The 13,667-nt window shown below is 39.9% G+C and overlaps 1 protein-coding gene across 1 annotated transcript; it reads right to left on the bottom strand.

Annotated features, from left to right (window-relative positions):
- Positions 1–9,320: 9,320 nt before the first annotated feature.
- On the bottom strand, positions 9,321–11,269 carry LOC137161493 (mitochondrial pyruvate carrier 1-like; the record flags this gene model as incomplete). The annotated part of the gene is made up of 2 exons (XM_067560775.1): positions 9,321–10,647; positions 11,130–11,269. Coding segments are annotated over 2 exons (159 nt in total), but the record flags the coding sequence as incomplete, so codon positions are not given.
- Between the last annotated feature and the right edge of the window lie 2,398 nt (positions 11,270–13,667).

Raw genomic sequence — 13,667 nt, 5'->3', positions numbered from 1 at the left:
TGATTTTGCAGGGGCTTACTTCTTCTTGTTCAATTAAAATAAACCTCTTTTAGTCTCTGGTCACAATGAGAGCAGAACTGTGCTATCTCCAATTCTGTTTAAACAATGTAATCATTACCAGGGTACTCCAGATGTAAGGCAGGATTTTAGATACACCACCTTCCCTCAGAATATCTCAAGAAGCAATTTGGGGCTCAAAATTAGTTGATTATTGTCCGTCATATTCATTATAATACTGCAATTTATCATCTCTGAAATCTGCCACAACAACATCTAAAATGAGTTGTAACCCTAAATGAGTTGTAAACTAAAGCCCATGAACTCAATGGAAAATTCTCATTGACTTCAATGGGGTTTGGATCAGGCCAAATGCGCACTGAATTGGATACCTGAGCAGGAAGGTTCATCTCAGATGCTTGAAAATATTGCACTAAGAGGTGTCAGAAGCTAGAAGTGTGATGGAAATAAGGCTTTTAGCCCCCAATAGATGGGTTGCGTATATGTTGTGCTGGAGGGAGGGACCAACAGAAGAGTTTGGATCTGAGGCTTTGGTTCATCCATTATACATTTTTGAGGGGAAAAAATGATCAGGATGGATTTTGGAAGGATCTTTTTGTTATTAATTTGCTCAGTGCTGACAGTGTGCTCAGCACTGTACAATACACTAAAGTGAGGAGAATCCCTGCCCTGAAGGCCTTATATGCTAAAAGGCAGAAACAAAGAAAACAGTGCATCTGGGAACTCAAAGGAGACAGTGCTAGGAGGAGCAAATGGGAGGGTTTCATCTTTTAATATCAGGCTCTTCTCCTTTTATATAACTCTTGTAGTGGAGATGGACTAGTGGTCTATTGGTAATTGCCTTAAATTCTCTTCAGGGCAGGATTCTGTCAGAAAATACACCCCCTCTCCCAAACAAAAGCAAAACTGCCAAAACACCAAAATCCCAGGGCTGCATTTAGATTAGTCTAGTGCTGGGTCTGTGACAACAGAATGTCATTTGTTCATAATAAAACTGTCTCTGATGACTTGCTGCTAAACCAACTTCAGACTCTTTCCAGTTATTTGTTCTTTGGTTGAAAGTTGGGGGGATGGTCTGTACCCCCACACAACCCAACCCACTTTTGGATTTCAATGTCTGGAATGTCCTGCTTCTCTCGACATAATACAACAATATAATTTGTAATCCACTTCCCCTAACATCTTGCGACCTGCCCCCTGTGCAAGGTCAGCCTCAGGCTTACTGATGCCCTAGGCAAAGAGGAGATTTGGCTGAACTATTTGCTTTCTCTGTTGCTGATATCAACTGTTGCATTTTATGCTGCAGAGTGCTGCTGCATACTGAACAGTAAAACGTGTCCAGTTCTCTACATTTTTGAATGCCTCCCTTGTTCCTGCTGACGATCACAGTGGAGTCTGGCACAGGGACACCAAAAGCACCTTTTTATTAAGGCCATTACTGAAAATGTCACCGACAAACAAATAAAAGATGTTACCTCATCTACCTTGTCTCTCCACCAACAAACTGTTGCAGTCAGCTGCTGGTAAAACTCAAAACCCTTTAGCTCCTAACGTGTCAAACATAATTCAATGTCTTTAGATGGTGTTTTTTGTTTGCTAGTCTACAGTTCAAATTAGATCTCTGAGAACACAACTGCAACCTGCAGTAAACACATTACCTTTTATTCAGTGGCATAAAGGGAAGACATTGCCACCCATCTTTTTAGTGATTTTCTACCTATTTTTTAGGCACTATTCTATTAGCGCTAACTGAGTGATATTTAAAAAACATTTGTCTACTGAAAGCAGCTGCTTCAACCTAGAGACCTTATGGCTTCTCCATCTCTCATAGTCTTTAAATCAAGACTGGGTATCTTTCTAAAAGATATGCTATTGCTCAAACACAAGCTATAGGCTTGATGCAGAAATTACTGGTGACATTCTGTGGCTTGTGTTATCCAAGAAGTCAAACTACATGATTATAATTGTCTCTTCTTGCCTTAATGTCTATGACCCACTCAAAGTAATGTATAGTACCTAGTGTACAAAATGACACAAACTACAACTTTACCAAGTGTGACAGGATATTGTCCCACGCCTGTCTCTTTCCTAGCCATAAACAGCTCGGAGACCCTCTTCTGGTCAAACCCCTGGTGCAATTTAGTTACAGCGTTCTCCCTACCACCCTTACAAACTTGTGCAACTCTCTATTTACAATAGCATACACTGCTTAACTCACACAGCCAAGGAGTGGGGCGACAGAAGGCATCTTCCTGCTGAGAGCACTTTCAGCTGGGGCCTATGTGGCTCCTCAGCCCATTCACTAGACAAAATTTCAACTTAGGGGAGGAAGAGGCAGTGGGCTTTTCATTCCTTGTTTTTACTAGTGATGGACTTGGTATGCAAAAAGGAAGTAAGTCAGCCTGGCTCCCAGAGTCCAGACACAGGTTGCCGGTCTGGCAGTTAGTAAAAAGGGGTTTTTTTTTTCCTTAGTGCCTTTGATATGGAAATCAGACACAATGGTAGGATCCCACCCTGCCATTTGTAAAGTCACTTTTCAGGGCAGAAAAGCACTCTGCTTATATTCATGCAGGTTTTGTTCTCACATTTTTTTATCCTTTTTTTCCGTGCTTGTACCTTTTCTTCTTTGCTCACTTGATTTTCCTCCTTTGGCCTTTTCCCTTTTCACTCAGTCATGCATTTTGTTTATGCTCTACTTCTCTCCTTCCACCCTTTTTACTCCTTTTCTTTTTTCTCTACTAGCATACTAAATACTGGCATTTTCTTGACTGCAGCCACATAGGTGTTTAAGAGGACATACATTTTAGGTATGTACCTTAAGACACACACTGGAATTGGTTCAAATAGTATCTATAGTTGAGCCACTAAGTAATGGGGCTCATAATAAAATTAAATGCAATATCCCTAGGAGAGGAATTACACAAGATAGTGGGTAACTGGGTCACTCCTCTGACTTACCTCAGTAGTTTCTATGATCTAGTTTATATCTAATCTCAGGGTTAATTTTCCTTTTCTGGAGCCTGTCTCATTCTGGAGCCTCTTTTCAGTCTCTTTTCTATCAATTCTTATCTCCCCCACATTTCTCCACTCTGCCTGCTCCAGATACTGCCATTGTGCTTTGTATGGACAACAAAGCACTCCTCATTGTGACATCAACAAATGTACTTTACTACGGGCTTGTCTACATTGTTGCTTGTGCTGGCAAACTGAGCAGCATAAGTTTTGCCGGCATAAGTGCTAGTGTAGCCACAGTATGTCGGTGGGAGAGAGCTCTCTCACCAACATATAAAACCACCTAAACGAGTGGTGGTAGCTATGTCAGCCGGACAGCTTTACTGCTGACATAGCACTGTCTACACACGCACTTCTGCCAGCAAAACATGTCGCAGGGTGGTTTTTTCACACCCTTGAGCGACAAAAGTTTTGCCAGCATAAGGGCTAGTGTAGACAAGCCCAAATAGTGTGTTCTCTACAAGAGGTGGCAGGCCGCATTTTCAGTGATCACGCTGAGGGGAATCTTCATCAGTTGGCCACACAGTGGGAAGAACCCCATTATTCAAAGTGAGAGCAATGGAAGCAAAATGAAAAGAGAACATACAGTACATGTCATATGAGGCAAATTATAACAAACTTCTTCTGGGTAGCTGCTTTATTTTTTTCATTAAAGGAATCTTTTGAAGTAACCCCCTTTCTTTCCCATTATCCCACTGTGATTGTTTCTATGATTTGTTCTTGTGCTGTCTGAATGATCACTACATGTGAACTGCAAAATGGCAAGCTTCCAAACTCAGGTGTACACAGAAGCAATGCTTTAATCTTGCAAGGACAAAACAAGTTCTGTGAGCTATTTTAGCACCTTAACGAATTAATGAATTCTCAATCATCTTGACTAAATAATCCAATGGGTCTTTTCCACTGCAAATTTTCTATAGTTCTGTGAATGGAGTTATTCCCTCCCACTGGAATTCGCAAGAGGCACAACATTCCTTAGCGGCAGTAAAGTGACACTCACTGAAAAAGGTGAGACATTCTTTTCTGTCTGAAAACATGAAAGAGGAGAGCAACTGAAGCTGCCAACATGCACTACAGAGGGACTGGAAGGACTGCCCTACTCTGGTGAAGCAGCAGCAGGGAATACAAAGAGGTACATGTGGTTACAACAGTGATAAGTGCTTTATTACTAATAGGGCTCATCTGTCCATGAAAGTTAAATTGGATTAAGTTACGATGTGACTTAAATGCAAGAGCTATTCTGGAATAACTCCATGTGTAGACAAACCCTATATAACTCAGAAAAGACATAGATAGTCAGCTAATACACATTAATTCCAGTTGTAGTGAGACCAACAGTATTAACTCTTTAAGAGAGCACATCTCTACTCTTGTAGCTTAATATACCCTTAATGATTTTGAAAAGCCTAATGAAATTTATGTATTCAATGCACAGCCATTAACGCCAACATTTTTTACTGAAAATACTTTTATCTGGTTTTTCAGGCTGCCATAGACAACATCCTCCCAAATGCCAATACATTTATGAATTTCCATGCGCTGTGTGCAGGGGGACAGAGAGATGTATAGCTATGCAGTTATTTATCACTAGCCAGATTGGGAAACATTACAAATAGCTCTTCTTTCAAGCACTTTTCTTTCAGCAAATGATGGAGAATAACTAGTGGCTAAATGGTCACTCTGGCTAGTAAAAAACGTCAAAGAAGCCATCAGGCCACATGGTGGTGCTCCTTCCCTATAAACTATATATAAGAAAAAGATTGACAGGTCCCAAAGATCACATTTCCTCATCCCGGTAGGTGCTCAACACCCTCAATTCCCATTAAGAGTGTTCAGCACCTTACTGGTTAAGTCTCTTAAATAAGAGGAGTTGGGAGTATATTCACAATAGTCCCCTCAAATCAGTACTGAATGTCATTATTGCTTCAGGTAATTACCATTGACAGCCAGTAACCTAGAAGACTACCTATTCCACACTATAAATATTAGAAGTAAATTTAAAACTAGAATCTCCCCTCAGAATCCTGTTGGGACCAAGTGAAACCTCATCAAAGCCAAATTCAAACAAGTTCTCTGCCCTCTGAAACAATAACCTACTATACAATATCATGTGACCCAATGTCAGCAGTTCCATTGTTACATTCACCCTGCTGCATTACTGACTGTACTATGGAACAAGCTGCACTACGTTCCTTGAGAATCAGTCCAAATGAAATCACTCCAGAATGTTTGCACACCTGGCTCCCTTTTTAATTTGATCTTGCCTCTGTAGGTAGGCCCCAGCCATGTTTAAACCATGTTATAACAACATAAAAAAGAAAAAGCTTGCAGGGCCCTTTAGTACATTAAGCAGCATGGCTCCTGAGGGTGGCACATTGCTATGGACTGTAAGTTACCAATGCCCACCCAAAAAAATCACCAGAGCAGGGTTTCACCCAGTGAAGACCAGCACATTAAAAATGCTAACAGTGTCAGCATTATCTGACATGGGACTCCACACTGCACTGTAGAGAGGATGATTTACTGAGCACAGCCATTCTCTCCACCTCATCCCCATCCAAGCCATTCACACCTCTGTGGTGTATCTGGGGCGGTCCATGGAGCCAGCACTCCCCACCTTCAACAACCCAAACCGAGATCTGTCCATTCTGGAATTACTTCCACTTGCAGAAGAGGGGATAACTGGAGTGCCTATAAGTATTTGAGTCATATTTGTAAATCCAAATGTGTTATCCATTAACTGATTCATTCCATCACTTAGCTGAGAAATCATCTAGCTTTTGTGATGGCAGTGAAGTTATCTCCTTGTGAGCAGCAAGTGTAAACACCACACTCCTCCTCCACTAACATGGTTGATAGTTTGGAGGTAAGGCAAAGGAAAGGAGCTGCACCCGCCCCTCTTTCCACCATCTTTTGTAAGGGGCCTGCCAAAGAATAAAAATAGACAAGGGCATACGGGCCTGCTTTACTAGAACAGTGCAGAGTAACCGTATGAGACCAAAGAGTGTGATATAAAGTTGTTTTCCCTGTCTCTGCAAGATTGTCATGTTCTTGCAGATGCTGAGTTGCCATCAGAGGTTACTCTTTATAAACAAGCTGCAATGACTGGTACTCAGTAGGAATCATACTAACACAGTAGAGTAAGTACAGCAATAAGCACTTCATGAGCTAGAACACACCAAGTGTGCTTCTTTGGCTCATCCAGAACAGGACTCCTTGTTCAGAGAGCTAGAGTCATCTTCTAGTGGATGGCCCCTGGTAGCTGGTCAGATATTTAATTTTAAAGAGACAGAATACTGTATCGCCTTAAGGATTTATTCTGCATACATTTATAAAGGGACCTGTTCTTTCCATACCTGTAATATAGTATCAGAGTGCAACTGGCATCTGTTCACATATGTAAAACCAAGCTGTATGCTTTTGCATTATGACATGTTGCAATGACATGAAAAGTCTATAGAATAATCAGGGCTAGATCCCACCATCTGTGGCACAGGTGAGCTAGGGGATGGACAAACTGGAGCAAGAAAGTCATTTATCCTCCCATCCACCTCATGAAAGTAAAAGAGCAGGGCACAATGTCTCTCCAGTCTCAAGAGAGAACTAGGAACAATGTACAACTAACTCTTGATCCATCCCTCAGTCCTACCGAGCTGGCAGGCACAGCCAGCCACCCATAAGCTAACGTACATGCTCTGTTTGATACAAACATTTATTTTGGAGAAGCTGCAAACTGTTGGTGATTGGGGAGTGGGCAGTCTCGTCTACTAGTTAGAGCAGGAGTCAGCATCAGGTATTGGAGCCCAGGGTCTGAAGCAGAATCAGAGGGCAAGTGCCAGAACCAAGATTCAGAGCCAAAGTCAGATATCAAAGCCGAAAGTCAGGACCCTCTTATCTGGATTAAGGCAAGGCAAGAGCACGGCTGGGAACAAGACAGGAACTATCTGAGGCCTAGATGAATGCTTTGAGTAGACACTGAACTGCTGCTGCTGGATTAACAGTTTATCTGTTGACTCTTTCAATTAACCAGGTGGCATAACCAAACAGGCAGCCTACTGGTGGCAGATCACCATACAACAATAGGGATGGGAAGCAGATAACATGTTTTCCCCCAGCTATGCTGAAATCTGTTTAGTAATGTAATGCAACAGTTGCTGTAGTTTTCATTTCGTGGGGCTGACCAGAATACCTACTGATTAGATTAGCAATCCTGAAGCCTGCCTTATTTCTGAAAGTTCACATGGTGTGCTAGACACCTTATGAACATAGAGGGCACTATTGCTGCAGACCACACAATTTGTAAGTGGTGAAAAGCCCCATGTTGGTCAAACACCACAGTTTAGCAAAACTTTTCAAATGTAGGTGCCTATGTAAATATGGATTTAGGTTCTTTAGAGAGCTAAGTGGCCTGATTTTTTTGAGATGGTAACACATCCCAACTTCCACTGATGTCAATGGCCCTATTTTCTCCTCATTTTGATGTTAAATACTATATTTAAGAAGTCTCACTTTGGATAGGCATGTGAGCTTTGGGATGATTAAAGAAGTATAGATAATCAGGAAACACTTCAAGTACATTTGCTTGAAGGTTTTTTACTTCTACTTCTGTTTTAATAGAGCTCTGCCAAAGTTACAGAAAGACAGGAAATAAAAACAAACTTGAACATGTGACCACACAATGATTTTGGGGGGTTACCATGTTAAAAGTCATGCAGTTACCTTAAGTTATACCATATTTAGACTTCTTCCTCCTTTTGAGCACTATGCTCAACATTTGCAAAGACCGGAGTCCCACATTGTTTCAGAGTCCATCAGAAACCTGAAATTCTGACCACTTTAACTGAAATTTCATTAATGTTTCAAATTAATCTGGGGCTGGTTGTGGCTATGTTAAAACTACCTAAAGTTTAAACAAGAGTTCTGGAGCACTTTAAAGACTAACAAATTTAATTTCAGCAGGCATAAGCTTTCGTGGGCTTCAGCCCCCTTCCTCAGATGCAACTGCTGTTTTTGCTGTATACCCCTCTGGAACATATCTAAAGTTTGCATTTTTGGTGGGGATTTTTTTCACATTAAAAAAAATCACATTGTTAACTGTTTGGCATTTATCTTTTTATGCTTATTTCAACTCCAAACACATACACAAGCAGGAACCTATACAGATTCAACATGAAGAAAATGCTTGGACAGAGCCTTATGAAATGAGGCCAATGAGCTAAGGTTGGCACCTGTTCTGGTTTCTGTATTCACCATTGCATTACTGCAATTTCACATGACTGCAACTTCATTTAAATCAAGTTTCCATAACAAACTGGACTAATGCAGGGGTGAATCAGGCAACTGAAGTTTACTAGACAATTTTTGTGGGAAGACAAGGAAAGGTGTGAACTATTTTTTTAACCCTATGGGGAGAAGGGAAAGTCATTTAAGAAAGAATAATCAGTAGTGGTTAAAGCACAAGACTGGGAGCCGGGAGACCTAAGCTCTATTTTCCATCTCTGCCACATACTTCCTTTTTGACATTCTTTATATAAAAAGTTGGGCACTTAATGTTCAGCTCCTAAATCCAGATTTAGGCACCTAACTCCAGCCATTGACAAAAATGCTGAGCACGCAACAGCTGAGACTGAAATAACTGAAAATCTTGTCAAACTTGTGTGTCCTCTTATCCTTGTTTGTAATAAGGTGAGACTAATGGATTCCCTTCCTTAAATGAATCATTAAGTTTCCCCCCACTCCATGTGCAATATTCAATTAGTAGCTATGTGCACTATAATTCTACTCCTTCCTCTGAAGCACCTGGTAGTGGCCACTGTTGAAAGATCATCCTTTGCCTTGAAGAGGTTACAGACATGAAGTAAATAGGAACAAAGGCATAGAGGCAGAGAAGAAAGTTTAACTATTGCATAACTACCCAGCAACATATGATCTGCTTGAAACATGTTGAATAATTTGTATTGTTAACTGAAATATTCCCCCACCTGAAAGGAATGTTCAAGTAACCTCCTCTTTAGGGGCCATTTGTGTGTTTTCTGATCATTGGGATATAAAAAACCATCAATATCAACATTAGTTTCCACATGAGGAAAATAATGAGACTGATTTGATCTGTCATTAGTACGATTAACCCTGTGAGAGTCATGGTAAGAATTCCAGAGAGATGTTTCCTCATCTCCTTCCTAATCCAACAAATCCCATTTATGTAAAGGATAACAAAGTTTCTCTATACACAAAGAAGTCTGTCAAGCGTATGCCAATAATTACACAAGTCAGTAAAAACAGCAACACTATTGTCAGACACCAGTTTGTTTAATTTTAACTTCAGTTCATTGCAATAGAAAATGGCCCCTATATCTGAGAGGCCTTGACCTTCATAGGACTTCCCATGTGTAGGTGATTTCCTTTAAGATCTGATATTGGAGTACAAGAAGAGTGTTCCATTTTTATTGTGAAGAGACTACTTGCATCAGAGTTTTATCGAAATTATTTATTGCCATTATTTTGATTAAAACTTTTTGATAGGATACACTTCGTTGGGACACAGATTTTACTGTCTGAAAATTGTACTAATAATAAAATTATGGCTATCACATACATTCTTTATATTGTATGCATTATTTGCAATCGTTGATGCTACTTTCAAGCAAGTGTGATGAAGAACTAAGTAGAAAAAGCTGGACTGCCACAACATGGAGGCAACCAGACAATGGAGGCCTAAGTGCACAAAATGAGTATATTAACAAATTATGAAATCTGCAATGTTCCAACCTTCTTAAATATGCATGGTTTGTAACCATTGTTGCCTTCCTTCAGTTTACAAGAAATCCTTGCTTTCAAGGTGACTCTAGGGAGCAGGAATTAGGTTTATATAAAAAAAAAAAAAAAAAAAAAAAAAAAACACCAAACAAAAAAAAAACCTCCCCAAAAAACCCCAACATGCCCTTTTCAGATAAAAATCCATTAATTATATTACTGAAAACAGACACACAGTGAATGACCTGGCAAATTGGACTACTCACAAGTCTGCAAATGCATACTTTTAGATCAGTAAGACATTGCTGAAGTCTGGTATAAATTTTAATGATGAAACAGTCAGTCAGAAATGAATGCTCCCAAACTACTATGTTAAATGGCTTTTAAAATATTTAAATATGCAGAACAATTACACCAACAATTGTGTCTTACTGACTTCTTAAGTTCACATTGATTTAGCAGGCTTAAGTTGCATGAAATTGTCCAGTGCCATTCAGTTATGAAGCTGGTTAAATAAAAACAAAAGTTCTCATCTTTAAAAAAAAAAATTAAACATGATTTAGATATGTAATTTCATTAATAGAAAAATAAAAAGTCAGTATTTGTAAGGCTGCAAAGAGTTAGATGGAACTGATTACATTGCAGAAGAACATAAAAAGGCAAGCTACAAAATTTAGGGAAGGATGGTGTATTTTGTAATGGCAAGATTTTGTATTCATGATGAATGTTATGATGGAAATGAAAAAGCAAAAATCTGCATCACAGCAGCTGTAGATGGCAGAGTTCTTCCTTTCTTGTAATTCACGATGAGGAACACATTCCCTGTTTTTCCAACATAAAGATATTTAGTTCTTCTTTTCCATCCTACCAAGAAAAACAGGAAAATTCAGTGAGCATCTTAGTATTTAATTACAATTATTGACTAAGGCATGAACATATTGTTTATCGCCTGGTTTATCACCATACCAAAGCAAAATTGGTCCCGTAACTTCCCTGTTTCGTGCAGTCTAGTTTTAAAAGTGTCCCAAAAGATGGGGTTCCCAAGCTATTGGGTCAGCAAGTGAGGAGGCAATGAAACGTTCAGCATTTGCTGAGCTTTTCCGCCATTTGTTTCCTGGGAAGCCTTCTCCCCAGCAGTTGCTCTCTGTGGCTGCGAGAGATGAACAACTAAGCAATCAGATGTTACAGCAGGAGGCACCAAAAATAACTGGCAACTAACAGCCATTGCTGATTATAGGAGATGTGAAAAACTGCAACCCTTCTAACCTGAATTCACACCCAGAGAACATACCTACCAAACATCAGTTTGCTACCCCTGCCCCATTGAGATTATAAAATTCACTCACTTGTATTTGATTAGTCGTCCTCCTTGGATAAGTTGTGCACCTTCATTAGTTAAGTGACATGCAAACAGAAGCCAGTTTCTGGGCTGTACTTTGTAGGCAAATCTCATAAAAGTCAAAGAGTAACAACACAGTGCTGTAAAAGAGAGTCAACACAGTGTCAGTGATACAGAAGGCACCACAATATCATCTAGCCTAACCCCTTGCATAGCACAGGCCACAACCACCACCCACACACTAAACTCAACAACTGAATTTAGACCAGAGTATTACAGCCCACTGGAGACTAGATTTTTATGTGCCACAGGGACCAAGGTGCAGTGGCAGGGAAACAATTAAGCAAGATATACCCAGATAATCCTGGCAAGTGACCTGCACTGACATGCTGCAGAGGAAGGGCAAAAACAAAAAAACCCAAAGTCACTGATTTATGTTTAAGAAACTTACTACCTAAGATTTTAAACTTTATTTGTTAAGCTAAACCACTATTTTACAATGGCAGCACCTCAACACATGCAAACAATTCTACAAATTGTTTGGTTTGCTTGGATCCAACATAGAAGCTTCCTAACAGAAGCTTCATAGTTGCAATAGCTGTGGATCTCTGAATCTTCCTATATAACCAGACAAGTTACACAAAGCTTCTTTCAATTCAGGGTCCAAAGCCATCTCCTACTGCAGTCAATATTGATTCCAATGGGAGCTGGATCAGGCCCTAAATAAATAAGGTCCTCTCACAAATTTGAAACTATTGGCACATTCCTAGCAAGAACCTTATTTAAAAGGTAATTCTTACCTTATTTAAATATGGTTCTTGCTAGGAAGGAACAAATAGTATTTTTAAAAGTGACAAATGTTCCGCCCCCCCAAAAAAAGCCATAAATTTTCCAATAGACAATTTAAAAGTGGAAGCCTAACTTAAGGTAGGCACGCAAATAAATGGAAATTAAAATTGCTCGTTAAGTGCTCTTAGGGCAAGGGAGTAGAAAGTTAAAATCCAAGGAAAATTAATTTTTGCTGTAGTGTAAAGTTTCAGTTTTTGATGGAAATTCAGATGCAAGAAAACCTTTTGTGAGATCTAGTGAAATAGCTCTTGGTATCAGTAAGACAACAGACCTTGTCTCAGAAGGGAAAGCCTTATATTTAGGAGAATCATTTGTATTTCTAGCAGAAAATTTGGAAGAAAGAATTTTCATTACAAAATAAAAGCATCTCATTCAAACTTGTGGCAAAGATAATGCTTTGCAGAGACACATTCACCTATTAACCTTTGTAACAGTGTTTGAGGATGACAGCAGCATGAAATGTTGTAAATAGAACTATTTCTGAACAGTCACATAGTGCCTGTTTCTAAATAGAAGGCTAAGTGAAAACTGAACTAGTTAACTAAACACTGTGTTGTACTGTACATATATTTGATGGAGCAAAGTTCTTTGGCAAAATGTTTGAAGAGCTGTGTAACTTCACTATTTAAAAGTCCTTCTCCCAAAACCAAATGGACATTTAAGCTTCCATCCCATTTGGAATGTGCTCTTTTACCATATGGAGAAGATAGATAGTTTCAATATTGGCCTGAAACATTTATTTTACCTGTGCAACACTTACCAAAATGAAGACGCTGAAAAACATAAATGCAACAACATTTTAAGCAGCCACCCAGCATCGGCTATGTAGTAAGGGGACTCTAGAGGTTGAACAAAGTTACACTTCAAGTATCCCTTTTCAATAGTTGCTTGGGAAAAGACTACTGAATCTTGGTGCAATTTCATTGTGAAGATGGAAAGGAAGCAAGTGTTTTATTACTCAATTTCTGCAGCATAGGCTAGATTCTCAAGAGGCTTTAGGAAACTGACACTTTTAGACACCTAAATCCCACTGGGATTCACAAAACCCCCAATCATCTGTCCCCAGGATGCTGTAGGCACCTAAACTTGCTCAGCACCTAAGTTTCTGCAGTAAAAGTTCCCTAGACAACTATGTTTTTGCTGCTGAGCATGCACACTGCAGACCCATATCAGGCCTCTAGATGCCTAAGTCCCAGAGCAATTTACCAACTGCAGGAAAACAGACATTCTTCTGCCTAACTTGCCTGCTGGGCTCAGTCTGGTGCATTCAGAGCTTGCGTACTGGCTTAAGCCCCTATAGGTGATCTTACACAAGTCCCTAATCCACCTGAGGGGAAGAAGTGATTTGAGCAGGGATTTGCCACCTTTGAGTGCCCTAACCACTGGGTTATGGGATATTCAGATGTGGGACTCTGTCTACGCTTTAAGAGTGAGATTCCCAGTTCCTGTGGACATACTTGCACCAGCTCTCATCAAGCTAGTGTGCTAAAGATAGTGTAGCCATAGTAACATGGACAGAACCAAGTGCTGATATGGGCTAGCAGCCCTGAGTACAAAGCTGTCAGACCCTGTGAGTAAGTACTTGGGACAGCTAGCTCATGCCAACACTCGCTGCTGTCCATGGCTACACTATCTCATATACTAGGTGCCTCAATCTCTCCTATTGAAGCTGTTCCGCTGCAGATAAATAATTTAA

The sequence above is a fragment of the Emydura macquarii genome, unplaced genomic scaffold (genome assembly GCF_026122565.2).
Source record: "Emydura macquarii macquarii isolate MOO-44397 ecotype Brisbane River unplaced genomic scaffold, CSIRO-AGI_Emac_v2 contig_2308, whole genome shotgun sequence".
NCBI lineage: Eukaryota > Metazoa > Chordata > Testudines > Chelidae > Emydura > Emydura macquarii.
Note: the sequence above shows the minus strand (reverse complement) of the source record. Positions and strands in the feature narration are given on the sequence as shown.